General features: G+C 42.1%; 1 protein-coding gene across 2 annotated transcripts in view; it reads left to right on the top strand.

The window, feature by feature from the left end:
• Positions 1-1,012: 1,012 nt before the first annotated feature.
• TBC1D19 (TBC1 domain family member 19) overlaps positions 1,013-25,262 on the top strand; it is a 141,153-nt gene continuing 116,903 nt past the window's right edge. The window contains exon 1 of one of the 2 annotated variants that reach the window (XM_075858863.1): positions 1,013-1,209. In XM_075858863.1, coding sequence (XP_075714978.1) covers positions 1,111-1,209 — 99 coding nt within the window. In that variant the 5' untranslated portion in view covers positions 1,013-1,110. The remainder of the gene's footprint in view (positions 1,210-25,262) is intronic. The other variant, XM_075858854.1, reaches the window with a different exon arrangement.

A 25,262-nucleotide genomic window follows, 5' to 3' on the forward strand; every position in this document is an offset into this window, starting at 1 on the left:
CTTTGCATGAGTCTTTATTTTTCTGGCACTGATTATATGGGGTACTGTACTGGCACTGTATATATAGCCGAATCTACTGCCATTGACTACGTAGGACAGTGTTAATATGGGCACGCTGCTGGCACTGATTATGTGGGTCACTCTGCTGGTATTGATTATGTGGGCCACTCTGGTGGCATTGATTATGTGGGCCACTGCTGGCACTGATTATGTGGGCCACTGTATCGGCACTGATTATGTGGATCAATCTACTGGCACTGATTATATGGGGCACTCTGCTGGCACTGATTATATGGGGCTCTCTGCTGGCACTGATTATATGGGGCACTCTGCTGGCACTGATTATATGGGGCACTCTGCTGGCACTGATTATATGGGGCTCTCTGCTGGCACTGATTATAAGGGGCACTCTGCTGGCACTGATTATATGGGGCTCTCTGCTGGCACTGATTATATGGGGCACTCTGCTGGCACTGATTATATGGGGCTCTCTGCTGGCACTGATTATATGGGGCACTCTGCTGGCACTGATTATATGGGGCACTCTGCTGGCACTGATTATATGGGGCACTCTGCTGGCACTGATTATATGGGGCACTCTGCTGGCACTGATTATATGGGGCACTCTGCTGGCACTGATTATATGGGGCACTCTGCTGGCACTGATTATATGGGGCACTCTGCTGGCACTGATTATATGGGGCACACTGCACACTGTTGCTTATTGTGGGGCTCTTGGTGAGTGGGGTTTACATTGAAAACGACTTCTTTGGTTTGCAAAACCTGCTACATCTTAGGGCTCTCTATAAATGAATTTGAACAGTAGCCAAGTATGTATTATATAAGGAAACTGGTTACTAAACAAATCCAGTAATATTTGCATCAAAGTAGAAACAAGTCTTTTTTTCTATAAAGATTTCTCAATACTATGTGAGGAACCAGCTGAAGCCCCGGTGTGATGGGTAAAGCGCTCAGGAAGGACCCGGAACGAAATGCACCTTATCTCTGTTGTGAGCAGGACTGGTATTTGCAGCGCACGCCTGTAGTTGCTAGGAAACCATTGGTCTTCCCTTTGTGGCCTGTGCTGGTTTTCGTGAGGCTGCTGGTATAATGCAGGGAGAAGAGGAGGAATTGTCTGTGAGCATTGCACATATAGTGCAGAAGCTGAAGGGCACCGCGCTGCACTGTCAGCTGGAGAAGGAAGCGCGGGTGAGTCCTGCTACAGAAAGAGCGTCACACAGCTCAGCTGTCACGTGTCATGTCAGGCATAGGCCACTAGAGGCGCAGTGAACACATCTATAGCTGTCTATGACTGAACCCTAAGCTGTCTTCTGCTCTCTGTTGTCTGACATGTCACAGACTGCATACGTCCTGCTGGAATATGTTGTTCCATACATGTCTCTAGACCTACGATGCTGAAGTCGGTTTCTTGTTCCTCTGGACTCGGCAGCATTTCATTCAGGGCATCCCTCGCTGTGTGCCAGTAGTGTGAGATCAGTGGCCCAAAGTCATTTAACCCTTTAAATCACACTATTTATTGCCCTCCTTTTTTGTACCAATTATTTCCGTTTCCAGGCAGCTTTTTAACTTTATAATCCTCAAGGCACCTCAGTAATTGTAAGTGATCGCTAAGGTAACTTATCCATAGTTACCGAACCAATAAAAAATACATTTCTTGAAAATAAGAAACTGGACGAATAAGAAACTAACTTCAGCATGATTCCGCGGCTCCTAATCGCCCCGGCTACGGCTGGAGAGCCCTGACATGCTGGGAGTATATCCCAGGACGACAGTATACGGCCTCTTTCACAGCTGCATTGGTGGCTCCATTAGGGACCTCGGTCACAGATCCCCCTCAAAAATGCTGCACAAAATAACATGCGGCACTGTTTTGTGCAGGTAAAACTGTGTTTTTGTTGCTCTGCTCCGTCACTGGATTACCAAACGCAGGTGTGAACGAGGCCTAATAAGGATCCTTCTTTTTTATATTAGGGCCAGGCAATATTCCTCTGCATTGGCTCCGGTGCTGTGTAATATAGAGCAGGTCTGAACCTATGATCGATCAAGATAATCTAGAACTAATACTATATATAATAATAGATATTTTTAGCTTTGATCATATGCCCTGTTAAAAATTCCCCTTCTCGCTGAAGTGAGTTCTATTCTTACAGGGAGCTGCTAGTTACACATTTATATTAACCAGTGATGGCAGTCCTAGGAGGAGATGTATCAATAGGGGAGCAAAGGAAAAGTAGAGCCGTTGTCTATGGGAACCAATCAGGTTGCTGCTTTCATTTTCCAAAGGACCTCTGAAAAATGAGAGGTGGAATCTTAGGGCCCATTCACACGAGTGTGAATAACGTCTGTGTGCATGGAAATCATGCGCAGCACACGGACCCATTCACACTTGCGCCAGTTTTCACTCAGCGGGAGTCCGCTCCGTGAAACTCACTGCATGTCCTATATCGGTGCGTTTTCATGCACATCCGTGTGCGGTGCGTGATTTGCGCATCAATTCATTTGGAAAAAAATAAAAATGATGTGCTTTGCGAGTGTGTGAAAAACGCATGCCACTCGCAACGCACACTGATGCATAACGCAACACGCATGGACCAGATTTACGGGCGTTTTTCATGCGCGTGTATCTGATACGCTTGTGTGAATGTAGCCTTACTGCTTGCTATGGGCGACTACTCCACTTTTCCTTAGTACCAGTTTTGATATATCTCGGAGCACATTTGGGGAGTATTATTAATACTGGTACATGGATGGTAGGTAAGTTGTCAATAGCAACCAACCATGCAAACTTTCATTTCCCACATCTGTTGGCCATTCCTTTACGTCTCCCTTTTTTTTGAACATCCATAGAGGTTGATATATAGACATGTATGTAAACAACCACAATATAGTGGCTGTCCTGGACATCCCGCCCGGGGGCCAATCAAAACCCCCTTAGGGTATTTTCACGCCTCAAACTAAAATACGGAGCTGTTTTCAGCCTCTGATTTTCAGCTGATTTTTAAACATCAAACTTTTTTTGATGCGTTTTTTTGGAGCTGTTTTTATATTGACACAATGAAAAACTGCTCAAGAAGTGACATGCACTTTTTACGGGGCATTTCGTTGGAACGAAACACTGATTTTCTCATTGAAATCAATGGACCGATTTTTGAAGGCGTTCATATTCAGTTTTTCGGGGCGTTTATGGCCAGAAAAACGTCTGAAAATAAGCAGTGTAAACCCACAAACGAAAGAAACTTTACTCCAGATTGTCGTAGTCTGGGTGAACTGCCTTGAGCTGGGAGGGAAATAACCAATGCTTCTTATTATTTTTTTTTAAGCTTCCTTGACATTACCTTGAAAGAAACCTCATTTCTTAACTTAATGACTTAGATCATGAAGTGTGAATTTTATAATTAAATATACAAAGTGTCTTTCCACCTAGGTCTAATTAGGCCGAACGACACTTAATGACTTTCTCATATACTAGCTTTCATTTTCTATCAATGTCACTTTTTAGCCTTTGAAGCCTTTGGACCTTAATGACCAGCCTATTTTAGGCCTTAATGACCAGCCTATTTTAGACCTTAATGACCAGGCTATTTTTTACGTTTTTCCATCGTCGCATTCCAAGAGCAATAACGTCTTTATTTTTGCGTCGACATAGCTGTATAAGGTCTTGTGTTTTGTGGGACGAGTTGTATTTTTTAATAGCACCATTTTGGGGGACATATTATTTATTGATTAACTTTTTTTGGGGGGGAATAGAAAAAAATCTGAAATTTCGCCACTCTTTTTTGCGTCCTAAATCTACGCCGTTTACCGTGTGGTATAAATAACACAATAACTTTATTTAGCGGGTTGTTACGATTGCAACGATACCAAATTTGTATAGTTTTTGTATGTTTTACTACTTTTACACAGTAAAAACGCTTTTTTTTCTAAATTATTTGTTTTTGTGTGTCCATATTTGAAGAGCCGTAACGTTTTTATTTTTTCGCCGATGCAGTTGTGTGAGGGCTTTTTTTTTTGCGGGACGACTTGTAGTTTTTATTGGTACCATTTTGGAGTAGGTGCGACTTTTTGATCACTTTTTATCCCATTTTTTTAAAGTCAGTATTCACAGAAAACAGCAATTTTTCCATAGTTTTTTATTAATTTTTTTACGGCGTTCACCGTGCCGGTTAAATAATGTAATAGATTTATAGTCGGGGTCATTACGGACGCAGCGATACCAAATATGTGTAACTTTTTAACTTTATTTTGTTTTTTTTAATAGTAAAGCACTTTGTAAGGGGAAAAGCTGGGTTTTTCATTTTTTTTCTAATTAACTTTATTAAACTTTTTTTTCACTTTTTTACTAGTCCCACTAGGGGACTATAATATGCGATTCTGCGATCGCATTTATAATACACTGCAATACTTTTGTATTGCAGTGTATTACTGCCTGTCCGTTTAACACGGACAGGCATCTTTAGGTCATGCCTCCGGCATGATCTAGCAGGCATTCACTCCAGGCAGCCTGGGGGCCTTTATTAGACCCCCGGCTGCCATTAGAGACACAGACACTCGGCGATCGTATCGCCGGGTGTCGGTGGGATGAGAGGGAGCTCCCTCCCTCTCTCCAAAACCACTCAGATGCGGTGCTCGCTATTGAGCACCGCATCTGAGGGGTTAAACGTGTGAGATCGATACTAATATCGATCTCACACGGCAGAGCAGGGACGCTCCCAGCCCTCACCTGCCTCTAGCAGCTGAGAGCAGGGAGGTTTGACATCTCCCTGCTCTGTAAACTTATTCCGATGCCGCGACGTAAAAAGTCTATGGCATCGGAATAAGGCCCGTTAGTGACCGACGTAGAAACACGATGGGCCGGTCACTAACGGGTTAAATGTTACAATGGTATTTTAAAGAAGACCTGAAACGTTTTCTGAGTTTTTGCGTGTTTTTTTTAAGGAGTCCCGCAATTTGCAGAATTGAAAAACACCAAGGATAAACCTTGGAGAATCAGAGCCCCACCGATGAAACATCTATTGATAAATAAATACAATGCAATGTAAACATTTGTTTTCAATTAATAAATATGCGTGCGCACTGAAGATCCGCAGCAATTTGCATTACAATGCATGTGGATTGGGTTTTCATTTTTCATATCCACAGTATGTAAATTCTTTCGCGGAATTTACCCTTAGTAATGCATACGGTGAAATCCGCAGCTAGTCCGAGACAAAGTCTGCTTCAATATCTGAATGTAACGTATGCAAACGATGTGCACAGAGCCTCATCTGCGTGTGGACTGTATAGTGTTAAACTGGTCATACACATAAGATGAAAGTCGTACGAAATGCCCATTTCTGCCGCTTTGGCCAATTGGTTTTAAAATTTTATGCCAATGACCAACCAATGTCTGGTAATTAAGTTATTTCTCATGATTTTTTCGTGAAGATTTTTTAATTCTCCTCCTGATGCCAGGTGATCAGATGTGCTTGGCGCCAAGATAATTTTGCCTGAGATCCTTGGGAAATAGATTATGACACTCTGTTTGTATGTTTGTAAACAGAAAAGCACGCAGTGCTTTTCTGTTTTCATTCATACTTTTTACTGCTGTTGCGCAGATCACGCGCGTCACACGGAAGTGCTTCCGTGTGCTGCGCGTGATTTTCACGCACCCATTGACTTCAATGGGTGCGTGATGCGCGAAAAATGCACAAATATAGGACATGTCGTGAGTTTTACGCAGCGGACATAGACTAACATAGGTCCGTGCGAGGCGCGTGAAAATCACGCGCGTTGCATGGACGTATATCACGTTCGTCTAAATAAGCCCTTAGGGTATTCAGGCGAAAACAGCAATATAAATCATGCGTTACTAAGGTCCTTAAAGAGGAACAGCCAGCTCTCCTAGACAATATGAGAGCCATCGTAAAAAGTTCAATCCACAATTCAAGGTCTGGAAGGCAAACCAGGTACCAGGAGTCCTCGAAAGAAACGTTCTTTCTCTAGAGTGATGTGTGCATCGGAGTCAGAAGAGAAATCATGCATTATATACGAGAGAGAAACTGAAGAAGGAGAAAATATTTAACCTGAGGACAAAAATAAGAAATATTATTTTGCATCAGAACATAAGTGTCTGCTTAACCCCTTAAGGACGCAGCCTTGTTTTGGCCTTAAAGAGGCTCTGTCACCAGATTTTGCAGCCCCTATCTGCTATTGCAGCAGATAGGCGCTGCAATGTAGATTACAGTAACGTTTTTATTTTTAAAAAACGAGCATTTTTGGCCAAGTTATGACCATTTTTGTAGTTATGCAAATGAGGCTTGCAAAAGTCCAAGTGGGTGTGTTTAAAAGTAAAAGTCCAAGTGGGCGTGTATTATGTGCGTACATCGGGGCGTTTTTAATACTTTTACTAGCTGGGCGCTCTGACGAGAAGTATCATCCACTTCTCTTCAGAACGCCCAGCTTCTGCCAGATCACGCTGTGACGTCACTCACAGGTCCTGCATCGTGTCAGACGAGCGAGGACACATCGGCACCAGAGGCTTCAGTTGATTCTGCAGCAGCATCGGCGTTAGCAGGTAAGTCGATGTAGCTACTTACCTGCAAACGCTGATGCTGCTGCAGAATCAACTGAAGCCTCTGGTGCCAATGTGGCCGACACGATGCAGGACCTGTGAGTGACGTCACAGATCTGCACTGCCAGAAGCTGGGCGTTCTGAAGAGAAGTGGATGATACTTCTCATCAGAACGCCCAGCTAGTAAAAGTAGTAAACACGCCCCGATGTACGCACATAATACACGCCCACTTGGACTTTTACTTTTAAACACACCCACTTGGACTTTTGCAAGCCTCATTTGCATAACTACAAAAATGGTCATAACTTGGCCAAAAATGCTTGTTTTTTAAAAATAAAAACGTTACTGTAATCTACATTGCAGCGCCTATCTGCTGCAATAGCAGATAGGGGTTGCAAAATCTGGTGACAGAGCCTCTTTAAGGCTAAGAGCCCATTTTCCAAATCTGACATATTTCACATTATATGGTAATAACTTGGGAATGCTTAAACCTATCCAAGTGATTCTGAGATTGTTTTCTCGTGACACATTGGGCTTTATGTTAGTGGTAAAATTTGGTCGATCTATTCCGTGTTTATTTGTGAAAAATTTCTAAATTTAGAAAAAATAGCATTTTTCAGAATTTAAATGCATCTGCTTGTAAAACAGACGGTTATACCACCCAAAATAGTTACTAGTTCACATTTCCAATATGTCTACTTTAGATTTGCATCGTTTTTTGAACATTCTCTTATTTTTCTTGAGCGTTACAAGGCTTAGAACATAAACAGCAATTTCTCATATTTTTACGAAAATTTCAAAAGCCTTTTTTTAAGGTACCTGTTCAGTTCTGAAGTGGCTTTGAGGGGCATATGAATTAGAAACCCCCATAAAACACCCCATTTTAAAAACTAGACCCCTGAAAGTATTCAAAACAGCATTTAGAAAGTTTTTTTTAAACCCTTTAGGCATTTCACAGGAATTAAAGCAAAGTAGAGGTGAAATTTGCAAATTTCATTTTTCTTGCTGAATTTCAATTTTATTAATTTTTTTTCTGTAACAGAAGGTTTTACCAGAGAAACACTACTAAATATGTATTGTCCAGATTCTGCAGTTTTTAGAAATGTCCCACATGTGGCTCTAGTGCGCTCGTGGACCAAAACACAAGCCTCAGAACCAAAGAAGCACCTAATGCATTTTGGGGCCTCTTTTTTTATTAGAATATATTATAGGCAGCATGCCAGGTTTGGAGAGGTGTTGAGGTGCTAAAACAGTAGGAATCCCCCAGAAATGACCCCATTTTGGAAACTTCATCCCTCAAGGAATTCATTTATGGTTGTTGTTACCATTTTGATCCCACAGTTTTTTTACAGCACGTATTTGAATTGGGCTGTGAAATTAAAAAAATGAAATTTTTTCCAATAAGATGTAATTTTTTTTAATCAAAATTTCTTATTTTCACAGGGAACAAAATACCCAATTTTGTTGCCCAATTTCTCCTGAGTGCGGCAATACCCCATTTGTGGTGATAAACTGCCGTTTGGGCCCATGGGAGGCCTCAGAAGGGAAGGAGCGCTTTGTATTCTTTGGAGTGCAGATTTTGCTGGATTGGTTTTCGGGTGCCATGTCGCATTTGCAGAGCCCTAGAGGTATCAAAGCAATGGAAACCCACCAGAAGTGACCCCATTTTGGAAACTACACCCCTCAACGAATTAATTTATGGGTGTTGTGACTAGAGATGAGCGAACTTATGAGAAGTTCGGTTCGGCTGGTTCGTCGAATTTCACGAAAAAGTTCGATTCGGACCGAACTAGTTCTGACTGAACCTGTAATTTCCGTGCGCCGAGCATGGTACTGTCCAGGGTGCTGAAAGAGTTAATGGGCTGCACTAATTCTTTCAGCAACCTTGACAGTACATGCTCGGCGCGCGGAAAATACAATTTTAATGTAATAAAAAAATAAAATAAATACGTTCATACTTACATTCCTCCTGTCCGGCCTCCAGCGATGACGTTTCATCCATGTCGCCGCTGCAGCCAATCACAGGCTGAAGTGGCGGTCACGCACGTCAGGATGACGTCAGAAGGCCGGCCTCCAGGGATGACACTTCATCCCACGTGACCGCCTCTGCAGCCAATCACAGGCTGCTGCGTCAGGAAAGAAGGTCGGACTGGAGGAAGAAGAGGGACTCGTCACCAAGACAACGACCGGGTACGTATGAAATGCTTTTTATTTTATTTTTAATCAGCAGCCTCTTTTCTCTATCAGTGATTGATAGAGACAAGTGGCTGCCGATTAGTATAATATTTTTGTAATGTTTTTTCTGCCCGCCCGGGTTCGGTCAAAACGTGTTCGGCCGAACCCGGTAAAGTTCGGATTCGCTGCGAACCGAACTTTTCGCGATGTTCGGACCGAAACCGGGTTCGGTTGTCCCGGTTCGCTCATCTCTAGTTGTGACCATTTAGACCCCACAGTTTTTTCACAGAATTTGATTGAATTGGGCTGGGAATTAAAAAAAATTAAATTTTTTCCAATAGTTTTAACTAAAAATTTCTTATTTTGACAAGGAATAAAATACCCCATTTTGTTGCCCAATTTGTCCTGAGTGCGGCAATACCCCATTTGTGGAGATAAACTGCTGTTTGGGCCCATGGGAGGGCTCAGAAGGAAAGGACCACCATTTGGCCTACTGGGGATTTTCTGGTGCGAAGTCATGTTTGCAGAAGCCCCTGAGGTACCAGTACAGTTGAAACCCCCAAGAAGTGACCCCGTTTTAAAAACCACCCATTAAGTCATTTATTTAGAGGTGTAGTGAGCATTTTGACCGGAGACATACACCCCATAAACTGTAATGTGGGTTCTCCTGGGTACGGCAATACCCTCAATGTGGCTGTTATCAGCTGCCTGGGCACACAGCAGGGTTCAGAGGGGAAAGACGAGGGGAGATAAGCTGTGCGGAGTGCATCAGGGTAAGTAAAACTGGGGAGATTGAAAATCAAGGGATGTATGATACATTTTAAAACACTTTCATACAGAGCTCTGGTTTTTCGGGACACGTGTCACATTGATATATTGTGTCCTTCCTTATCCCCCTCTTATAGCAGACTTTGCACCTCTTTTGACTTTTTCCCTTCTTGCCAGTTTGGGGAACTTCTCCTGGAAAGTGTTGCCTTGGTACGATGCGTGTGGCCTCGCTTCCAGAAGTACTGGGTGCCCCCCCTTCTTGGTCCCTATAGATTAGGTTCTTGATAATGATGTGCACGGCCAGCTTCTTATACCACACCGCATGGCGCTGTAGGGCTTCAGGACTTGATCTGACAAGTCCACCCCTCCCATGTACCTATTGTAGTCCAGGATGCAGTCTGGTTTGGGGGTCTCTGTACTGGTACCTCGTACAGGTACATGGGTACTGGTGTGGCCATGTATTGTTGTTAATACAAGGACATCTCTCTTGTCTTTTACTTGACACACAATACGTTGCTGCTAGATTGTGCCCTGCTCTTACCCCTTCTGAGTGTTTGCCCTGCAGAGTCCTAGGGAGGCCTCTCAGATTTCTTCTAGCAGTGCCGCATGCCGCAGGACTGGAAGCGAGGCACCTGAAGAGTGGGACGCTGGTATAAAATTTATCCAGGTAGAGGTGGTAACCCTGGTCCAGCAGTGGGTGCACCAAATCCCACACAATTTTTGCATTAACTCCCAGTAAGGGGGGGCATTCTGGGGGCTGAATACGGGTGTCCTTCCCTTCATATATCCTAAATGTGTAGGTACTGATGCACTCTCGCACAGCTCATACATCTGCACGCCATTCCTTGCCCCCTTACTCGGCAGGTACTGCCGGAATTGAAGCTTCCCTTTAAAATGTACCAGGGACTCATCAATAGAAATACACTTCTCAGCGGGTGTATGCTTGGGAAAACCGGGCACTGAAACGGTCTAATAGGGGTCTCCGTTTATACAAACATTCAAAACTGGGCTCATCTCGGGGTGGGCACGGCTCATTATCCGTATAATGCAAGAAGCGAAGAATTGCCTATTTTTTTTTAATTTTTTTTTTAGGTTCCAGTTCAGTTCTGAAATTGCTTTGAGGAGCCTATATATTAGAAACCCCCATGAAACACTCCATTTTTGAAACTAGACCCCTCAACGTATTCACAACAGCATTTAGTAAGTTTATTAACCCTTTAGGTGTTTCACAGGAATTTAGAGCAAAGTAGAGGTGAAATTTAATTAATTAAATTTATTAGGCACCATGTCCGGTTTGAAGAGGTCTTGTGGTGCCAAAACAGTGGAAATCCCCCAAAAGTGACCCTATTTTGCAAACTAGACCCCTTGAGGAATTCATTGTAGTTTTCATGGGGTGCATGCGACTTTTTGATCAGTTTTTATACTATTTTTAAGAGGCGTGGTGACTAAAACACAGCAATTCTACTATTGTTTTTCATTTATTTATTTATTACCGCGTTCACCGTGCGCTATAAATGACGTATTCACTTTATTCTGCGGGGCGATACGATTATGGCGATACCAGATGTTTATAGGTTTTTTTTTTAATGTCTTTTAGTGTTTGCACGATAAAATACTTTTTGTAAAAAATCATTGACTTTTTGTGTTGCCTTATTCTAAGAGCCATAACTTTTTTATTTTTCCATCAATAAAGCCGTGCGAGGACTTATTTTTTGCGTAACGAAGGTTAGTTTCGATCAGTACCATTTTTAGGTACATGCGACTTTTTGATCTCTTTTTATTTGGGAGGTGAAGGGACCAATCAATTGTGATTGTGGTACGGTTTATTATTTTCTTTTACGGCATTCACCGCACAGGATAAATAATGAAATAATTTTGTAGTTCAGGCCGTTACGATCGCGGCGATACCAATTATGTATAGTTTATTTGTTTATATTTATTAATAATAAAGGACTGATAAGGGAAAAGAGGTATTTTTACTTTTTATCACTTTTAAAACTTTTTTTCTTCTTATTTTTACTCAACTTTTTTTTACTTTTTTACACTTTATTACTTTGTCCCACTAGGGAACTTGAGGGCAGGAGGCCAAGATCGCTATTCTAATACACTGCACTACATACGTAGTGCAGTGTATTAGAGCTGTCAGCTACTCACTGACAGCAAGCATAGTGGGTCCTGACTTCGTCAGGACCCACTAGGCTTCCGTCGATGGCGTAGCCAGAGTCCATTGTTAGGATTCTGGTTGCCATAGTAGCCATCGCTGCCCGCTATCGTGGATCGGTCCTTCGATTGAGGCTTAACCCTTAAGAAGCTGCGATCGCTATTGAACGCGGCTTCTAAGGGGTTAATTGGCGGGGGACCTCCGCGATCGGTCCCTGCACATTGAGCTGTGATAGTCTGCTGTCTGAAACAGCAGCTATCACAGCTCATGAACGCGCCCCGCGCGAACGGCGTCGTGTTTACTCCATGACCTACTATTAGTTCACTGAGTGCGAACGCTCTAGTTAGCTTGACCTAATAGTAGGTCATGGAGCGTTAAGGGGTTTTTAAAGGGAGCCTGTCATCAGTTTTTAGCCTACCAAACTGTTAATGCCACTAGCTATCTATAGGGTAAAGCAGTGGAAAGATATCACCATTGAATATCTAAGTCCTTGCATCAGGATAAAAAAGGGGCTTTATTCTGCCGTGCGCCATTGAAAATTCGGTTTGCAGTGTGCACCGAGCCCAGACGTGTCCGGCATCTTGGACTTTAACCACTCTTCTTCGTGTGCCTTGATATTCTCCTCTAGAAACAATGCTTCTAAGAGAGAATACCTCTGTAATATAGCAAGCAAATTATTTAGCAAATTCCTTGTGCCTGGTACAGTATGGCGCCCATAAAGTTATATTGGCACCATATCACAGATCCGTAAGATGGCCATGTGCATGAGGTCTAAGGCTTCATCCGTGTGGTCTCATGAATGGCCGTAAAGTGAGTTTGTAACCTGTCTGTGGAAAACTGGGGAGCCTTTTCTTTGGCGAGTTTAAATTTTGAGGCTTTCATGTCCAAATTATTTTTTAAAGGGCTTCTATCCAGTGGATTTGGACTCAACCTACCGGCATTGGTTTTGATAAGTACAACACCATTTTGACTGTGTTTTGTTAATAATGGTTGGATGTCTGATCATGATGTTTTTGAGTTCTGGGTAAGGCCCTATGCAGTTGGTTCAATACTTCTACTGCAGAAGTTGGGTCCTCACTGGTGTCTGGTTTACTGTGTATACAATTTTGTTATCTGTGTATATTCTGTTGGATTTCAAGACATGCTTGATAAATCATTTGGATCAAGCAGGGAAATGGAAGGCTGTTTTATTTAGAACTGTATGTCCTTTTATGTTCATCGATTTTTGCCGGATTTACAAAATTACATGAAGTACATTTTATGAAATACGTATCATATCTGTACTCTACAAATAACAAAATCTCCTATGCTACCTCTGTATATGTAGATATTAAAATATTTATGCCTCAGAAGGAAACATTTAGATTAACATGTCTTTGTTTACTCCGTGCTTATCTAATATTAATGAAAATAATTCAATGTCTTAGGTAATGCCAATGAAGAATTATTTTGTATACTGTAACTTTATCTTAATCAGGTTTGCTATGTCTGTAATCTAAGCCCTAGACACTTATTCTTTGCTGAATTTAACACGTAATTTTTATATTCAAAACAACATAAAAAGACTCGCTGAGCAAAAGCTGCCGGCTCGGTTCAAACGTCGCAATAAAAAAATCGTTTTTTTGCTGCCAACCGTGGCAAAACTGCTCCACTTTGCAGCGATTTTTGCAAAAACAAGCTGGATTCATCTTGTGCGTTTTTGTTGCATTTCCACATCTGGAAAAACACGTGTTTTTTTTATAAAAACGCATACGTTTTTTATTTGTTTCAGCTATTATCTGTTTTGGAGTTTAATGGTCACAGGCTTACACCTGAAACGCGCGCGAATGTTTAGAAAAAATCTATGCGTTTTTCAGAAGCGTTTGAATACGCAACAAAAACAAACACATTGTACCCCACTTTACTGTTTTGTATCAATATTGAGCTGTTTCATGTTCTTTTTTTCATTTCTTGTCTATAGCTGCTTTACCTTGAACCCAGTTTATTTCCAATCTGCTATCAAACATTTGATAATTTAGCTCTAAATCCCGGACTAGACTATGATTTTTAATTGCATGATCCCAGGGCGGTTGCGTGACTCGAATAGCACAATGTCACTATTGAGCAGGAGAAGAATAATAGAGAAAAGTTGGGCAATGGTATTGATCTCCAGTTACATCTGTTGTAATGCAACCTTTCTACCATTGTTGCTGTTTATGTAACTCCCTAATATTTTGTGCCGAGCTCCTCTATTTATGAGCAAAGTCACACTGCATGATTTGATCATGACTATATTTGGCACAGTGGAAAAGGCTTTAAGGGCTTTATTTACACTCGGCCGGGTTTACAGAGTTTTTAGCAGCTTGCGTTAAAAAAAAAAAAAAAAGTGCGGCATGCTCTTTCTTCCCACGGTTCCGCCTCTGACCTCCCATTGAAATAAATGGGAGACAAAGAAAGCGTTTTTTGCCCACTGTGCATAATAGACGTGGGCGAAAAACGCAGCTTAAAGAGGCTCTGTCATCACATTATAAGTGCCCTATCTTGTACGTTATATGATCGGCGCTGTAATGTAGATTACAGCAGTGATTTTTATTTAGAAAAACGATCATTTTTGACGGAGTTATGACCTATATTAGCTTTATGCTAATGAGTTTCTTAATGGAGAACTGGGCGTGTTTTACTTTTTACTATACCTAAATGGAGGACACCAAACAGTTCCCTAGAAAGTTCATGGTAGGTGGCCCATCACAATGATGCGCGGGCACTGTCGGGAACCGAGCCTCAGGCCCAAAATAAGCATGGCGGTAACGGTGGACCCGCTAAATGTACAACAAAACCTATAACTAGGAGTCTGACACACGAGAAATGAGTTAAAAAATATGAAAGTTTATTGAATCAATTAAAATAAACACATATGTAAAATTTATAGAGTTGTAAACCACAAGAAACAATGGACAGCCAGAACACATGTCACACAGAACAACACTGTGCGAACAGGCTGAGCACACCTGTGTTAAGTAACAGTCATTATGGTGTTCAAACAGCCAACCATGGGTCACTAAGGGGTACTGGGAGACAAATGCATCAAAAGTATATACACATTGGTAATTAGTCTACACAGTATGTCTAGGACAGTAGTACATCACAGTTCCAAAGAGAACAAGTACAGCGAGTAACGGGAAATAGAAATATATCCTAATAAACTGTGCATAATGTGCACGTCTCTTACCCATGACAGAGTGCAAGTGACTGGCGTCCACCCCGACGCGCGTTTCGGCCCGGAAGCCTTCGTCTGGGGGTGGTGTCATAGCCCACTCTCCAGCCTTTTAAATGGTCCCCCACCAATCCACCAAGAGAATCAGCTTGAACAGAACAGGTGAGTTGAAAATAGAATCAGCTGTGTGCGCGGAATCGCGGGCCGGCACATCAACATCCGGGTCACGAGACCGGAAGCAGAAGGTGCAAGAAGCACATGTCCCGCATCCGAACCCGAACCAGGACACCGAGTGCCGAGCCGCGACCCCGCGTGGCCGCACAGCACAGAGGAAAGTACACACTCAAAACAACACCAACGCACACAATTGCCGGCCGGGGCGCAATGCGCCCAGATGGAAAAGGTTCAGAGCTGCTGCAAGAGGATGGATCCAATAACTGTCCCTAACCTTTCCCTACATAGTTAGTCCCAACAGAGGAAAAGCAATAAGAAATGCATGATGTTGTTGTTTAAAGCATATTGAGAGGGCAAAAAGATAACAGACAGCATAAATCAATAAATAAATAAATAAATAAATAAGTGTCACCTCAGGGAAGTTTATGATGAGGCACTATATACCTCTGATGCACATATCACCAGCACAGTAAAGCGGTCAAAATGTATTACTTGAACACAAACAATATTGAAAATAAAGAAATGTGCACATAGGATGCTAGTGTGTGTATATATGTTTACACAACGCTTGGTCCCTATATGACCGTGTATATGACCGTGTGAAAACACGACAACCAAACATGTACACAACAGTCTAAAACATGATTAATAGAAGTGATATATATTATATATACAAATGAATGAATACGTGTATGTATAAAAACAAATAAATAAATAAGGATGTATAAAAAATCTGTACAAAGATGTTATAAGTATACCAGTACATGATGTATATTATGTAAACACTGTGCAAATGTAAATACACGTATATACAGATGTCGAATCTATAAACTCTACACATGATTCAATCTGCCAATGAATGTGATCAGCATGACTAAATAACTATATAAGCAGAATGGCCCTAAAGAATATAAATACAATTGATAATACATATACACATATATCCACTTTACACAATGCAATACACATACACGTATGAATACATCGAACATAGATGACCTCTGTTAACCATGATACATGTTAAATTACAAAAAGGAGTAAATATCTACATGTGTTGTAAACTGAAAAACAAAAATATAATAGAATAAACAATAAAATATCCATGTGTTGTAATGATATGCTGGTGCCAGTGGAGAAAATTGAAAAACAACAAAAGAAGTGTAAAAAGGAAACTAAATTAAGGCAACCATAATGATCACAGGTACCGTGCAAGTGAAGCAAAAAGACCCATAAGCTGAGAGTGATAAAAGAATGAGTGTGAACATAAATATTGTCAATGAGTGTATGTAAACTAATTGGGTGAGAGTGAAGAGGGTGAATGATGTGCGTGAATCAAAAAATTATTAGAGATTGAATAATGGATACATAAAACCGTAAATAGTGAATCAATCTATAAATGAGTGTGAGTAATGAATGCATAAGAGCATAAATACTGGATCAATATGTTAATACGTGAATGCAGATGACTATTAAAAAGGTAACGTACACAATACATATCAAATGATTAGTAGGTGTATGTTTATGTGTTTCGTCGTCCGGTAATAAAGTGTTGTATTAGAAGCAACAACAGAACATATATAGGTCCATGCCAAACATACTGAATCACAATACAATATCGCACTGTTCAAGATGTATGGTACATTCAATATCCACTAGTGGACGTGTCATTGAGATGGTAAGGGAGAAGAAGTTGTCACAGGCTCTGGAGGTCAATCGAATGTTAGATTACAGCAAATACATCATGCAGAAATGGCAAGCTAGAAGAACTAAAAAACAAACGTGTTAAAAAATGTTAAAAAATGGCTATTGCTGTACACAAAACACATTGATTAAAAACAACACCATGAGAGATCCTAACACCCCTACAGGAACGCTGCATACCCCAGGGTTTCATTCAAGCCCATTGGTTGAATTGTTTTGAGTTTCCAAATCCACTTAGATTCTACTCGCAGTAATTTTTGCATAAGAGAGCCTCCTCTCAAATCAAGCTCTACGTGATCAATGCCTTTAATTTGAAGCTCTTTAGATGCACAATTGTGGGGAAGAAAAAAATGCTGTGGCAGGGTTTTCAGGAGATCAATGTTGTCAAGGGCCGTACCCCTCGCTGCCTCAATACTGTTAACATGTTCTCTTGTTCTTATTTTAAGTTCCCTAGTGGTGAGACCAATGTAAATTTTTGGGCAAGGGCAGCATGCATAATAGATTACCCCCTTCGTGTTACAATCAATGGGCCAGGTAATCTTATATGTTGTCTCGCCCTTTGAGTCTACAAAGTCATCACTGCTGACAATATTTGGACAGGCTATACATCGACCACATGGGCGGCAGCCCCATCGTGGTTTTGACGCACCAAAGATAGGTTTAGCCATTTGTGGTCAATGATAGCTTTGAACAAGTGTGTCCCGAAGATTCCTGGCTCTCCTTGATGCCAATGCCGGTTTGGTGGGCAGAATTTCGGCTAAAATGCCATCCGTTTGTAAAACGGACCAATGCTTTGACAGACACTTGCGCATTTCCCCCCATTTATTGTGATAGGTAGTGACATACCTTATTTTAAACTCATCTGGTTTCTTAATGGCAGGGTGGAGTAGTTGAGTTCGCGTAGACCTGCGTGCCCTCTCATATGCTCTATTGACACATCTCTTGGTGTAGCCTCTATCCAAGAAGCGTTGTTTGAGATCGCATGCCTGTTTCTCAAAGTCCTCTCTAGTTGAGCATAATCTTCTTATTCTTAGAAACTGACCAACTGGAATCGATTCAATCATGTGTCTGGGGTGTGAAGAGGAAGCATGTAGATACGAATTAACTGATGTATCTTTACAGTGTACGTCAGTCTGGACAAAACCCACGTCATCACGTTTGATTAGTATGTCCAAAAAGTCAATGGCCATGCGGTTGACTTTCCATGTCAATCGAATGTTAAAATCATTGACGTTCAGTTCACCCATGAAGAGTTCAAATTCATCTTGTGTGCCTTGCCAGATGATGAAGATATCGTCAATGAATCTGGTCCATAGGACCACTTGACTCACCGACGATATCCGGTCCGACAGGAAGAGGTCCCTCTCCCACAGCCCCAGGAACAGGTTGGCATATGAGGGTGCACAAGCCGCCCCCATCGCCGTGCCCTGGAGCTGTACGTAAAAGGAACTGTTAAAGGTGAAAAAATTGTGTGTAAGCACAAATTCCATAAGGGTGAGACTAAACTGGGCCATGATGGGCTCAGTGTCAGTCATCCCCAGAAAATATGACACCGCCTGTAAGCCATCCTGATGTCTGATGTTCGTGTACAACGATTCTACATCACAAGTGGCAAAAAACATGTTGGGTTCAAGTTGAATCCCCTCCAGTTTTTTAATCAGGTCCGCTGAATCTCTCAGATACGATGGCAATGTCTCCACTATTGGTTTCAGGGTTGCGTCAATATACTTACTGACATTGTCGCAGATGTTCTTTCTCCCAGAGATGATGGGGCGACTTGGTGGTAATTTGGGATTTTTATGTATCTTCGGCAGAAGATATAGATTTGCTGCCACCGGATCCTGTACCATAAGACATTCTGCAAGAGCAGTAGAGATGGTGCCAGCATTAACAGCCACACTCAAGATGTTGTAGAGTGAGGTACTGAATGAAGAGAGAGGGTTAAAAGTCAGTTTCTTGTAACAAGTGGTGTTCCTTAACTGCCGATACGCCTCCCTTTCATACATGTCTCTCGGCCATATGACAATGTTGCCCCCCTTGTCGGCTGGCTTGTACACAATATCTTTAATGGCTCTTAGTCTTTTCAGGCTGCTTCGTTCAACCCCAGTCAGATTGTCGTGACTAATGCCCGTGGAAATCTTCTCTAAATCTTTAGAGACCAGTTTGACAAATAAGTTAATTTGCCGGGCATATAGTAAATGGGGGAAATTTACTAGATCGTTTCCTAATAGCCTGCGGAATCATACCTGGAGTGGGGTTCTCTTGTTCGTTGAGTAGTTGTTGTAGAGCCTGCAATGCCTCTCTTTCCTCTGGTGTATTGAACATGTTGTCATCCTTCCTATGGAACCATCTCTTGAAAATCAGGCCCCTGGCAAAGAGGTGCAAATCCTTCACTGCTGTGAAAGCATCAAAATGAGATGAGGGCGCAAAAGTCAACCCCCTTGATAGTATTCCAATATCAACAGGCGACAAATAATGGCTAGATTGATTACCTTCATACGTTGGTTGTTGAAGGCCTGATTACGCCGAATGTCGCCTCTTTGTCTGGTCATAGGATCAAAGTCATAAGGTTGCATGCGTCGCTCATCTGTACGAAACCTCTGCCGTCCCCTTTTGTTGGACGTGTATTGTCTGCTATAATCCATGCCACTTCTTGTTCTACCTCTCAGCGTATCTTCCTCGGGTTCTGACATTGAACTCGCAGAGGAAACTGATGGGGATCTACTGGTAACACCCCGAGCCTGCTTGGCATATTGCCACTTATACATTCGATTTGTTGATTTATCATTTAGATCCCGCTGGAACTTGCGACTCTTAATTTCTGTTATGTTTTTCTCCCATTTGTCCATTTCTGAATCGAGATACTGGATAGTGGTCTTCCACTCATCATCACTCAATTTGGATTGTAATTGGGCCTGTACGCTTTCAATTTCACTGTCTAGGGATACTAGAGACTGTTTGTCTAGACCTATTAATAGTTCCATAAACAGGCATGCGATCTCAAACAACGCTTCTTGGATAGAGGCTACACCAAGAGATGTGTCAATAGAGCATATGAGAGGGCACGCAGGTCTACGCGAACTCAACTACTCCACCCTGCCATTAAGAAACCAGATGAGTTTAAAATAAGGTATGTCACTACCTATCACAATAAATGGGGGGAAATGCGCAAGTGTCTGTCAAAGCATTGGTCCGTTTTACAAACGAATGGCATTTTAGCCGAAATTCTGCCCACCAAACCGGCATTGGCATCAAGGAGAGCCAGGAATCTTCGGGACACACTTGTTCAAAGCTATCATCGACCACAAATGGCTAAACCTATCTTTGGTGCATCAAAACCACGATGGGGCTGCCGCCCATGTGGTCGATGTATAGCCTGTCCAAATATTGTCAGCAGTGATGACTTTGTAGACTCAAAGGGCGAGACAACATATAAGATTACCTGGCCCATTGATTGTAACACGAAGGGGGTAATCTATTATGCATGCTGCCCTTGCCCAAAAATTTACATTGGTCTCACCACTAGGGAACTTAAAATAAGAACAAGAGAACATGTTAACAGTATTGAGGCAGCGAGGGGTACGGCCCTTGACAACCTTGATCTCCTGAAAACCCTGCCACTGCATTTTTTTCTTCACCACAATTGTGCATCTAAAGAGCTTCAAATTAAAGGCATTGATCACGTAGAGCTTGATTTGAGAGGAGGCTCTCTTATGCAAAAATTACTGCGAGTAGAATCTAAGTGGATTTGGAAACTCAAAACAATTCAACCAATGGGCTTGAATGAAACCCTGGGGTATGCAGCGTTCCTGTAGGGGTGTTAGGATCTCTCATGGTGTTGTTGTTTTTAATCAATGTGTTTTGTGTACAGCAATAGCCATTTTTTAACATTTTTTAACACGTTTGTTTTTTAGTTCTTCTAGCTTGCCATTTCTGCATGATGTATTTGCTGTAATCTAACATTCGATTGACCTCCAGAGCCTGTGACAACTTCTTCCCCCTTACCATCTCAATGACACGTCCACTAGTGGATATTGAATGTACCATACATCTTGAACAGTGCGATATTGTATTGTGATTCAGTATGTTTGGCATGGACCTATATATGTTCTGTTGTTGCTTCTAATACAACACTTTATTACCTGATGACGAAACACATAAACATACACCTACTAATCATTTGATATGTATTGTGTACGTTACCTTTTTAATAGTCATCTGCATTCACGTATTAACATATTGATCCAGTATTTATGCTCTTATGCATTCATTACTCACACTCATTTATAGATTGATTCACTATTTACGGTTTTATGTATCCATTATTCAATCTCTAATAATTTTTTGATTCACGCACATCATTCACCCTCTTCACTCTCACCCAATTAGTTTACATACACTCATTGACAATATTTATGTTCACACTCATTCTTTTATCACTCTCAGCTTATGGGTCTTTTTGCTTCACTTGCACGGTACCTGTGATCATTATGGTTGCCTTAATTTAGTTTCCTTTTTACACTTCTTTTGTTGTTTTTCAATTTTCTCCACTGGCACCAGCATATCATTACAACACATGGATATTTTATTGTTCTATTATATTTTTGTTTTTCAGTTTACAACACATGTAGATATTTACTCCTTTTTGTAATTTAACATGTATCATGGTTAACAGAGGTCATCTATGTTCGATGTATTCATACGTGTATGTGTATTGCATTGTGTAAAGTGGATATATGTGTATATGTATTATCAATTGTATTTATATTCTTTAGGGCCATTCTGCTTATATAGTTATTTAGTCATGCTGATCACATTCATTGGCAGATTGAATCATGTGTAGAGTTTATAGATTCGACATCTGTATATACGTGTATTTACATTTGCACAGTGTTTACATAATATACATCATGTACTGGTATACTTATAACATCTTTGTACAGATTTTTTATACATCCTTATTTATTTATTTGTTTTTATACATACACGTATTCATTCATTTGTATATATAATATATATCACTTCTATTAATCATGTTTTAGACTGTTGTGTACATGTTTGGTTGTCGTGTTTTCACACGGTCATATAGGGACCAAGCGTTGTGTATACATATATACACACACTAGCATCCTATGTGCACATTTCTTTATTTTCAATATCGTTTGTGTTCAAGTAATACATTTTGACCGCTTTAATGTGCTGGTGATATGTGCATCAGAGGTATATAGTGCCTCATCATAAACTTCCCTGAGGTGACACTTATTTATTTATTTATTGATTTATGCTGTCTGTTATCTTTTTGCCCTCTCAATATGCTTTAAACAACAACATCATGCATTTCTTATTGCTTTTCCTCTGTTGGGACTAACTATGTAGGGAAAGGTTAGGGACAGTTATTGGATCCATCCTCTTGCAGCAGCTCTGCACCTTTTCCATCTGGGCGCATTGCGCCCCGGCCGGCAATTGTGTGCGTTGGTGTTGTTTTGAGTGTGTACTTTCCTCTGTGCTGTGCGGCCGCGCGGGGTCGCGGCTCGGCACTCGGTGTCCTGGTTCGGGTTCGGATGCGGGACATGTGCTTCTTGCACCTTCTGCTTCCGGTCTCGTGACCCGGATGTTGATGTGCCGGCCCGCGATTCCGCGCACACAGCTGATTCTATTTTCAACTCACCTGTTCTGTTCAAGCTGATTCTCTTGGTGGATTGGTGGGGGACCATTTAAAAGGCTGGAGAGTGGGCTATGACACCACCCCCAGACGAAGGCTTCCGGGCCGAAACGCGCGTCGGGGTGGATGCCAGTCACTTGCACTCTGTCATGGGTAAGAGACGTGCACATTATGCACAGTTTATTAGGATATATTTCTATTTCCCGTTACTCGCTGTACTTGTTCTCTTTGGAACTGTGATGTACTACTGTCCTAGACATACTGTGTAGACTAATTACCAATGTGTATATACTTTTGATGCATTTGTCTCCCAGTACCTCTTAGTGACCCTTGGTTGGCTGTTTGAACACCATAATGACTGTTACTTAACACAGGTGTGCTCAGCCTGTTCGCACAGTGTTGTTCTGTGTGACATGTGTTCTGGCTGTCCATTGTTTCTTGTGGTTTACATCTCTCTAAATTTTACATATGTGTTTATTTTAATTGATTCAATAAACTTTCATATTTTTTAACTCATTTCTCGTGTGTCAGACTCCTAGTTATAGGTTGTGTTTTACTTTTTGACCAAGTGGGCGTTGTGGAGAGAAGTGTATGACGCTGACCAATCAGTGACCAATCAGTGTCCTACACTTCACCCCATTCATTTACACAGCACATAGTAATTTTACTAGATCACTATGTGCAGCCACATACACACACACACACACACACACACACACACACACACACACTAACGTTACTGCAGTGTCCTGACAATGAACAGAGGCGTAGCTAGGTTCTCCAGCACCCGGGGCAAAGATTCAGTTTGGCGCCCCCCCCCCAACCTCTTTCCCGACATCTCCTTCCCCCTCGCCGTGTTTGTTTTCTCTACCAATCAATGACGTGTCATTTCTTTTCCACATTTCTTTTTATGTAACTCGAGCATAAAAACATTTGTACATTTTACAAGCAATCTAGTTCTATACACAACACTAGAACAAATCTCAGTACATATATACAGCACCAGAACCAAGCTCAGTACATAAATACAACACCAGCACAAATACAGCTCAATTTAGTGCAACCCCTGCCGTATAGGTGTGTACGGCGTAAAACTACAGCTCCCAGCATGGCCCGAACAATGTTGAGGATATGCTGGGAGATGCTGTTTCACAAAAAATAAATCATATATCATAATCATACCCCCCCATCATCTCGCTGCAGATCATACAGTGACTACAGTGCTGATTAGAAGCAGAATAAACATTTACATTAAGGGACTCACCGGTGACGTCTAAGATTCTAGTTCTTTTTCTCCATCCGGTCCAGACCTCTATGATGACTTCTTCCGGTCACAGCCCATTTCTGCAGTTTGCCGCTCAGATGTTTTCAGCTTCTCACTTTTCCAACATTTCTACACCTATAAATAAAGATAAAGTTCTCATTATACCACACACTACGCCCCTAAATATAATAGCTGGTGCTATTATACACTGCACCTCTAATTATAATAGCACCATACACCGTGTCCTACACACACACACTGTGCCCCCTATAGATAGTGCCCCCTATAGATAGTGCCCCCTGTAGATAGTGCCCCCATATAGCCCACCCCTGCATACAGTGTCCCACAAATAGCTCCCCTATAGTGCTCCACAGATAGCCCAACCCTGTATATAGCCTCCTGTAGATATAGCCCACCCCTGTATATAGCCCCCTGTAGATATAGCCCACCCCTGTTTATAGTGCCCCACATATAGTCTACCCCCGTATATAGTGCTCCACATACAGTCCACCCCTGTATATAGTGCTCCACAGATAGCCCCCCTGTAGCTATAGCCCACCCCTGTATATAGTGCTCATTAGATAACCCACCCCTGTATATAGCCCCCCTGTAGATATAGGCCATCCCTGTATATAGTGCTCCACAGATAGCCCACCCCTGTATATAGTTCTCCATGGATAACCCAACCCTGTATATAGCCCCCACTGTACATATAGCCCACCCCTGTATATGGTGCGCCATAGATAACCCAACCCTGTAAATAGAGCCCCCCCCTGTAGATCGAGCCCCCCCTGTAGATAGAGCCCCCCCTGTAGATAGAGCCCCCTTGTAGATAGAGCCCCCCTTGTAGATAATACCACACACTTTTTATTACAATAAAATAAACTATTTAAACTCCTCTTATTCCCGCTCCCACGCCGGCCGGCAGCAATGGAGACCTGCTCTCTTCTGCGCAGGTCTCCTGGGGGTTGAATGTCTATGAAAGGCGCTGATTGGCTGGGCAGAATGACTTTCCCTGACAGTCAGCGCCTTTCAGCGACAGAAGCGCAATGTCGCTTCACTGATACAAAAGAGCTGAATAGCCGGGCACGGAATGTACCCGGCCATTCATTGCTTCAAATTGTACCTGTGTCCTATAGACACAGGTACAATTATACTGGAGGTGGCGCTGGCGCCCCCCTCTAAGTTGCGCCCGGGGCACATGCCCCGCCTGCATTTTTCAAAACTTCATGGATTGCAGGTTTTTAGTCTTTGTGGCGTAGACCCGGAAGTTCGGAGCGGCTGTTTTTGCTGTGACACGTCAACTCAGTCTCCGGGGGAAAGAGCTCCCTGCTCCTCTCTTTGTGTCGAGGACGTGGTTGAAGAAGCTAGCTGCCGGGCTCAATTCATCAGCTTAGCCAGCCACTCCTCCGTCACGGCTGATTCAGAGACCGAGAAGGCGGTTGGCTTAGCTGATGTATTGAGCCCGGCAGCCAGCGCCTTCAACCATGTCATCGACACACAGAGAGAGTAGGGGAGCTCCTTCCCCCGGAGCCTGTGTTGACATGTCACAGCAAGAAGGCAGCTCTAAACTTCTGGGTCCACACCATGAA

Source organism: Rhinoderma darwinii, chromosome 1 (genome assembly GCF_050947455.1).
Source record: "Rhinoderma darwinii isolate aRhiDar2 chromosome 1, aRhiDar2.hap1, whole genome shotgun sequence".
NCBI classification, from domain to species: domain Eukaryota; kingdom Metazoa; phylum Chordata; class Amphibia; order Anura; family Rhinodermatidae; genus Rhinoderma; species Rhinoderma darwinii.